Source organism: Carassius gibelio, chromosome B5 (genome assembly GCF_023724105.1).
Source record: "Carassius gibelio isolate Cgi1373 ecotype wild population from Czech Republic chromosome B5, carGib1.2-hapl.c, whole genome shotgun sequence".
In the NCBI taxonomy this organism is placed as follows: domain Eukaryota; kingdom Metazoa; phylum Chordata; class Actinopteri; order Cypriniformes; family Cyprinidae; genus Carassius; species Carassius gibelio.
This window is the reverse complement of record NC_068400.1, coordinates 18,185,606-18,194,317: the sequence shown is the minus strand read 5'-3', so window position 1 is coordinate 18,194,317 and position 8,712 is coordinate 18,185,606. Positions and strand designations below refer to the sequence as shown.

General features: G+C 41.6%; 1 protein-coding gene across 1 annotated transcript; it reads right to left on the bottom strand.

Annotated features, from left to right (window-relative positions):
* Window positions 1-6,214: 6,214 nt before the first annotated feature.
* LOC127957087 (uncharacterized) lies at window positions 6,215-8,656 on the bottom strand. The gene is made up of 4 exons (XM_052555459.1): window positions 8,314-8,656; window positions 7,703-7,832; window positions 7,480-7,613; window positions 6,215-7,385 (listed from the first exon to the last, which is right to left on the bottom strand). The coding sequence occupies exons 1-4, from the start codon at window positions 8,434-8,436 to the stop codon at window positions 6,603-6,605; spliced, it is 1,170 nt and encodes a 389-aa protein (XP_052411419.1). The 5' UTR covers window positions 8,437-8,656; the 3' UTR covers window positions 6,215-6,602.
* Between the last annotated feature and the right edge of the window lie 56 nt (window positions 8,657-8,712).

The window sequence follows — 8,712 nt, the reverse complement described above, 5'->3', positions numbered from 1 at the left end:
ATCTATTCACAAAGCTGCTGAGGCAAACTTTTACTAAGGAATAGAGAGAAATCTCGAGCTAAGAGCAAGGTTGACCTCGTTGCTATGGATGATGTCAGCATGGTTACTAACTCGGCAAACAGTGATTGGCCGCTGTCTCTGTCGGAGATTTATTCATATAAATATTTTAGAGTAAGGATAAAGGTTTAAAAAATAAAAATGTTGCTGCATTCAAATAAAGATTTTAAAATGCAACCTAAGTGTCATTAATTAAACAAGTATGTGTTCAGTTAATTGTCACCCTTTTATATGTATGCTTCTCATTATTAGTGTAGAATAATAAAGGCTGATAAGTCATTAAGACATGCAAACGTAAAATAAATCCAAACTGGGTGCAAGAACATCTGCTACTTCTTGCCCAACTGGTTAATCAAAATAAGGGCATAATCAAAGGAAAATTTAGAGTTGGGATAACCTTCAAAACCGAAGGTAATGCCTTTATAAAAGCTCATTATCATCAAATATTTTTAAAATGTTTATGTTCCGAGGCAGATTGCAGACAACAGCCATTTTAGGATAGTTTGTGACTTGGTCTTAGTGACTTAGGAGTCCTCTTCGCTACTCAGAATGTTTCACAGATTTAGGAGCTAGTTTAAGTGCTAAAATGCTTTATGAAATACTTTTAGAAAAAAAAAAAAAGGAGTTCTAAATGTAGAACTGACGCCTATTATTTTAAAGATGTTCTCCTAAATCGGTGTTATGAGCTACTTTTAGTCTTGAAATGTTTTGTGAATAAAGGCCCAGGGGCAGGAGGAGTAGGAGACTTTTATAAAGAAGCTAAAAGCAACTTTTAGTAAAAGCTAAGACTGATTCTTAAGTGTTGTCTGAGGTGATACTTAAGTGTTGCAAACTAAGAACTGCAATGATCCATCCATCCATCCATCATCTTCCGCTTAATCCGGGGCCGGGTCGCGGGGGCAACAGTCTAAGCAGAGACACCCAGACTTCCCTCTCCCTAGCCACCTCTTCCAGCTTTTCCGGCGGGACCCCGAGGCGTTCCCAGGCCAGCCGGGAGACATAGTCCCTCCAGCATGTCCTAGGTCTTCCCCGGGGCCTCCTCCCGGTGAGACGTGCCTGGAACACCTCCCTGGGAAGGCATCCAGGAGGCATCCGAAATAGATGCCCGAGCCACCTCAGCTGGCTCCTCTCGATGTGGAGGAGCAACGGCTCTACTCTGAGCTCCTCCCGAGTGACCGAGCTTCTCACCCTATCTCTAAGGGAGCGCCCAGCCACCCGACGGAGAAAGCTCATTTCGGCCGCCTGTATCCGGGATCTTGTCCTTTCGGTCATGACCCACAGCTCATGACCATAGGTGAGAGTAGGAACGTAGATTGACCGGTAAATCGAGAGCTTTGCCTTACAGCTCAGCTCCTTCTTCACCACGACAGACCGGTACAGCGACCGCATTACCGGTCGCTGTACCGATCCGTCTGTCAATCTCAATTTCCATCCTTCCCTCACTCGTGAACAAGACCCCAAGATACCTGAACTCCTCCACTTGAGGCAGGAACTCTCCACCAACCTGAAGTGGGCAATCCACCCTTTTCCGACTGAGAACCATGGCCTCGGACTTGGAGGTGCTGATTCTCATCACAACCGCTTCACACTCGGCTGCAAACCGTCCCAGTGCACGCTGAAGGTCCTGGTCTGAGGAGGCCAACACGACAACATCATCTGCAAAAAGCAGCGAAGAAATCGCATGGTCCCCAAACCAGACACTCTCTGGCCCTTGGCTGCGCCTAGAAATTCTGTCCATAAAAATTATGAACAGAACCGGTGACAAAGGGCAGCCCTGCCGGAGTCCAACATGCACTGGGAACAGGTCTGACTTACTGCCGGCAATGCGAACCAAGCTCTTGCTCCGGTCGTATAGGGACCAAACAGCCCTAAGTGCCACAAGTCATCCAGGCCCAATAGGACTCCTTCTTCAGCTTGACGGCATCCCTTACTTCCGGTGTCCACCACCGGGTTCGGGGATTGCCGCTTCGACAGGCACCGGAGACCTTACGGCCACAGCTCCGAGCAGCCGCAGTGACAATGGAGGTGGAGAACATGGTCCACTCGGACTCAATATCTCCAGACTCCCTCGGGATCTGGTCGAAGCTCTGCCGGAGGTGGGAGTTGAAGATCTCTCTGACCGGGGGCTCGGCCAAACGTTCCCAACAGACCCTCACAGTATGCTTGGGTCTGCCGAGTCTGTCCAGCTTCCTCCCCCGCCATCGGATCCAACTCACCACAAGGTGGTGATCAGTTGACAGCTCTGCCACTCTCTTCACCCGAGTGTCCAAGACATATGGCCGAAGGTCTGATGACACGACCACAAAGTCGATCATCGACCTCCGGCCTAGGGTGTCCTGGTGCCACGTGCACTGATGGACACCCTTATGCTTGAACATGGTGTTCGTTATGGACAAACCGTGGTTAGCACAGAAATCCAATAACAGAACACCGCTCGGGTTCAGGTCAGGGGGGCCGTTCCTCCCAATCACGCCCCTCCAGGTGTCACTGTCACTGCCCACGTGAGCATTGAAGTCCCCCAGTAGAACGACGGAGTCTCCAGTCGGAGCACTTTCCAGCACCCCTCTCAGAGACTTCTAAAGGGTCGGGTAGTCCGCACTGCCGTTCGGCCCGTAGGCACAAACGACAGTGAGAGACCTATCCCCGACTCGAAGGCGCAGAGAAGCGACCCTCTCGTTCACCGGGGTGAACCCCAACACATGGCGGCTGAGCTGGGGGGCTATAAGCAAACCCACTCCAGCCCTCCGCCTCTCACCATGGGCAACTCCAGAGTGGTAGAGAGTCCAGCCTCTCTCAAGAAGTGTGGTTCCAGAGCCCAAGATGTGCGTGGAGGTGAGCCCGACTATCTCTAGTCGGTACCTCTTGACCTCCCGCACAAGCTCAGGCTCCTTCCCCGCCAACGAGGTGACATTCCACGTCCCTAAAGCCAGATTCCGTGTCCAGAGATCGGGTCGTCGGGGGTCTTGCCTTCGACTGTCGCCCGATCCTCTATGCACAGGCCCCTTACGCAGGTGGTGAGCCCACAGGAGGGCGGACCCACGTCACTCCTTCGGGCTGAGCCCGGCCGGGCCCCATGGGGGAAGGCCCGGCCACCAGGCACTCGCATACGAGCCCCAACCCCGGGCCTGGCTCATACTGCAGTGATGTCAACCCAAAATGGCTGTCCTTGACCTATGAAATAGCCAATCGTGAGCCTGCTCATGTGAAGTCACAGCAGCACAATACTAATCATTTAATATAACTACAATACAACTATTTAATTAAAACAATTAAATATTTTTGTATTTAAATGTATTTTTTAAATACTTTGCAATGAACAAAATGATCACAATTTGGTAGGTTGGGTTCCTATTGTATTTTGAGTGAAATGTGGGTTCATAAAAAAAAAAAAAAAAAGTTTAATTACAAAAAAGTTTAATTACAACTTTAATTTCTGCAGTTAGAGCATTAATTTGTATTCTGGAAGAAGTCATTAAATTTCTTGTTCAGCTACAAAAATATTTAACTATCTTGACAAGCAAGTTTTGTATCAATTTATCAACTCCATATTATTGTAATATATAACTCCAATATGTCATATCTTCATTGGAAAGGGTGTGTCTCCTCCTTTTTGCTGCCATCTTGTTACTCCTATCTAGGTTAGGAGACATCTCCAGCTCTCTTAAATAACTAAGGAGCTGAGACCTAGTATTTATACTTAGAAACCTTTATGAATCACTCTTATTATTAAGTCTAGGGATAAGAGTAAAATTACGTTATTCTTAGAATTTTGACACACTTAAGAAAAAAACTTTTGCTTTTTTGGGCCCTGGGGCCTTATGAATAAAACTTTTAAGAAATGCTCTTAAGAATAGTCTTAAGCTTTGACTTAAGTGTCAAAAAATACTTAGTAAAGAGTAGGACCTTTCTAAGAGTAGGAGACTTTTATAAAGCAGCTAAAAGCAACTTATAGTAGAGTATAAGACTGGGCCCGTGTCCATAAAGATTCTAAGAATCCTCTAAGAAAACTCTTAATTTAGCTTAAAAACTTTTATGTAGGAGTCTTAGCTTAAGAGCAATTCAGGACCCATCTGAGAGCAACTCTGAGTTAGGAAAAGACAAAAACTTTCATCTTAGTGAGGAGGCGGGGTTGACCCGGTTGCTATGTATGACACAATCTTTAGAAGACTGTGATTGGTTGGTTTGTGCAAGAAGGAACAAAAAGAGTGATTTTATGTATAGGGTCTATTCTAATTCTCACTTTGAATTTACATGCGTAATTTTTCCTATTTGACCATTCTCACACACACACACCTATACACACACACATTAAATGTGTATATAAATCCTTTTTTTATTTACCATGCTTTTCATTTCCTGTAAAGTATTTGATTAGCTTAGAATGATAAAAAATGTTGCACTCTTTCCAATTACAGTGATTGCTGTGGTTTGAATGTTGGTTTTAATGTATCAAACATGGAATCAAAACCAAGAAGGGTGAGAAAGCCAAACTGGACAGAGGGACAGTGTTTTCTGTTAGCCCAGTTAGTGGATGAACACAAGGCCATTCTTAAAGGAAAATTCGGGCCGGGTGTCATAGCAAGGGACAAGAAGCAGACATAGGAGCTTATAGCACAAATTATTAATGGTTCATTCCCCCTGCTTGTGCGCACCTATAAGCCTGCTATATTCATAAATGCAGTTTTTTGAGCCTGCAAAGGTTGGAATGTCTAGTGGAAACGAAATGAACTCCGGCACAATAAGATGTTCTGAAAGTGCTGTAATTGTTTTTGTGATAACTCTGCGTACAGAAGGTTGTGACAGACCCAAAGCATCACTATTGAATTGTTGCATTTTCCCAGTTGCCAAATATCATAATGTAGTGAATTTCTGGTGCTCTGGCATTTCTGCACTGTCGGAGATGTTAGCACGTCTCTAAATAAGATTAGTCACAAACGTGATCCCTGCACGATCAAATCTATATTGTCATCCATTGTCTGCAACACATTTCTTCTGCCTCTTCGTTTTTATGCCATTTCTCCTCTGCTAAAGAAACTATTAAGCCTCTTAAAAGTGTCCTCGTCTGTGCTCCTAACAAGTTTGAAAAAACTTGCAAACTTTAAATATTTCACATTCTTTTGAAACTCCAGTGTTTAGTTGATCCTGGGAAGCACTCGTCGTTACAGTTGTAAACACTAGGCTTTCTCCTTTGGTGAGAAGGTTGGGTGCCACAGCATCAAAAATGCGACATACACATCTTGCAGAAATCCTGTAGAATTAAATCAATCTGATGATGACTTCGACACTGCTGAAGTGTTTCCACTTTGTGTCCCATATGCATCAGACGTTTAGCCAACAGTCTGTTGGTGTGGGCTAATTGAAAGCATTAACTGCAGGATGAAACCTATTAAAATGTACTTAGAATGGCCTTATAATTTAATTAATAAAATTTGTAATCATAAGGATGCCCTCCATGAAATCCTTTATGAATCATGTATGTCTCCTCATTTACAGCAATGATGCCTACATGGGTGCCATCGATGGTTCCAACAACTCCAGGGAAACCCGCAATCCTCAAAAAATCTGCCGTTTAGTTTGAAGGTCAGTTGGGTAGTCAATGAACTGCCTTACTATGTCTGGTGTGGTTAGTGCATCAACAGTGGACCCTGCTAACTGTGGACTGTGATGGCCCTAAGTCATCACTGGGGCATTGCTGCGTTTTTCCAGTATCCAAGAAACACAGAGTCATTATAACTTTCCTTTCTGCAGTTAAAACATTGTTTCTTACAGTGGGAGAATTATTTCAGTGCCGCTTTATACATAAGGCCCCATGTCTTTAATAATGACTGCCCAATTAAAATAAGACAATTTTATTGGTCTCTTTAAAAAAAAAAAATAATAATAATAATATAACATTTCTTTAAAGAGACATTTAAATATGCACATTACATTTTAAAAAATACATAGCAACAAATTGTCTACACGAGCCATTTGTGATTGGATCCAGGTGAATATGTATTCTATTTGTATTATTATTTATGTTATACAAGTGAATTGCAAACAAAATCTAATTTTGAAATATTTTTTTATGTTCAGGTGCGTTTTATTTTTCAGTGATGAGAACAGTACGTGGTGCTTTGCTGCCCTCTTGTGTTTGGATTAAAACTTTTAGCCTGAATATTTTCATTTACATTTAATTCAGATTCCTCTCAACCTCTCAAATTCACAGTGTGATTGCATTAAACATTCTTTACAGTATGCAAAATATTTACATATTCATCATTTTTTAATAGGTTGGCCTAAAACCTTGAGATTGCTGTCTTTTTATTCCTTTAAGGACAAAATAATGCACATGTCAACTGCTAGCTGTGGAAAGGACATAAACATTTGACTTTTCCTTTTAGGACAAAATACTGCATATGTCAACTGCTAGCTGTGGAAAGGACATAAACATTTGACTTTTAAAGAAACTATTTATTTGGAATCATTAGTGTTTTAAGGCTATAAACCTACAAAATTGCGACCAAATGATATGTAATGTACATGTAACCTACATCGAAGTATACTTATTTGCATATAAGACTGGAATACAAGACATGAGCTACTCCTGTGATAAGATTGTGATTAGCAAATTCTAGAATAAGTAATAAAATGGGGTATTCGCTGTGTCTTTTCCAGTTTTCTGCCTCGTCACTCAGACCCATCCAGTGTGCAAGAAGATTTCGCATTGCCTCTGGGAAAAGTTCAGTAGCCAGCTCCTCTGGAGGTGGCAGGTTTGTAATGTGCTCAATGTGTTGGGCCTTAAAACCTTCAACCCGGTGGCTAATGGTGCTGTTGGCTGCATTGAACTGCTGGCCAAGCCAACCTGCCACAGCCCTCAGCAGACTGCTTGAGTAGATGGAGTAGCTCTGAAAATGAGTCTGAAACAGGGCCATCACAGTTTCCATCAGTTTTTCCTCATCTGTCATCCCAGTAATGCAGTATTCAACACAGTCCAGGACCTTTGTGGCAGTATTTAAATGTTCTGCTTCAATACTTGTAAATAACTTCACTTTTTCCCCTAGGCTTTGAAGTTTCTGTGCAAGTAAATTAGACTGGCTTAAGTTTGTTTGCTCTGAGGAACAGTAGTCATGGTCTGAAGATGATGAAATATCTGACTGATCTGTTGATATAGGAAAGAAGTTTGTTTCTACTTCGCCAGACCGACGATAGGCTTGGTATGATGAACATGTTATATTATTTTCCAAAATTGTTTGTGCCTCTTGATCATTTTGGGGTTGAACATCCTGGGCACCAAGATGATAGGTCATGTTTAAGTTGTTGTCATTTATTCGAGATTTCCATAGATCCTTATGAACACAATTATTGAAAACAAACAATTCATTAGAATTTTTTTAAATATAAGGACATGATAAAAATTATAAAACAACAAATTCAAATTACCTGAAACGACTCCATAACTGAGAGCTGATCTTGTTTGCTATACAGTTCAAATGCCACTCGAAAAACTCCATGAACACTGTAGAACCACAGACTGTTGTTGGCATAAGGGAGTCGCAGTCCTTGGAATCTGTAGTCTAGAGATCAAGAAGATAAATATGAACCTCTAGCCCTTTAATTAACCCCTAATGAAAATTGACCAGGTCAAAATAAAATAACCACATACCTGATGGGAAAACTAGTTTGGTTGCCAATCCTCGCTTAGCAAATTTTGCATGGTATCTGGACTGGTTTTCACTGCGAACATTAGTGTCTGAGAACAGATCAGCTCCAAGAAAGAGAGGTACCATCTGATCCTAAAAAAAATGAATGAACATATTAACTGAAATTTATTTAATTTGAAGAATTATCTGACCATAAATTAACCATGTTTATACACTAATAAATTCAATAACCTTATTTTTTGAAGAATTGTCAGGTTGTACAAATACACTACAAAAAGGAACTCTAAACTTTATATAAAATGATTAGGAAAACAGCTTGATTATGAACAATAATAAGCTACACATTATTTAAAGAGACATTGATACACATTAATAGATGCGATTAATGTATTAATAATTAGAAAAAAAAAAAAAAAAAAGGAACTAAGCTTATTATTGGCTAGACCTTGCTGTGGGTTGAAGCTGGTCTCCCATCCTGAACCTGGAGTCCCAACTCTACCAGCTTGCTAAAAATGTATTTATGCTGTTTTTAGCTGTTTTTCTTTAAGCGTGTTATAAAAACATAAGTTAAAAACATTGTATCATGGTACTTTTTTGTTACTGGTACACCTACCACGTTTGTGCTTGGTTTGGTAACATTAAACGAGTTGTTGTTTGTAAGATACAAGAATCGGATCCTCCTTTTACCACACTCCCAATATGACATGTTGATGAGAGAAATTCCTCCAGATGCCATGATGCTGCAAAGACAGGACAGTCTCCCAAAGAGCAACAAATATGTTAAAATACCGAACAAATTACGCGTTTTTACTGCAAACGCCCTGCATGCCAGGTATCTTCTTCAGCGTGGCCAAAAAAGAAAACTACAACCGCCAACTCTAACTTAACAACCGTAAACAGACTGCTTTATCTTCATCTTCTGCTGCTTCTTCTTCTTCTGTTGCTACTGTTTCTTCTTCTTCTTCTTCTGCTTCTTCTTCTTCTTCTTCTTCTTCTTCTTCTTTCGTTTTTT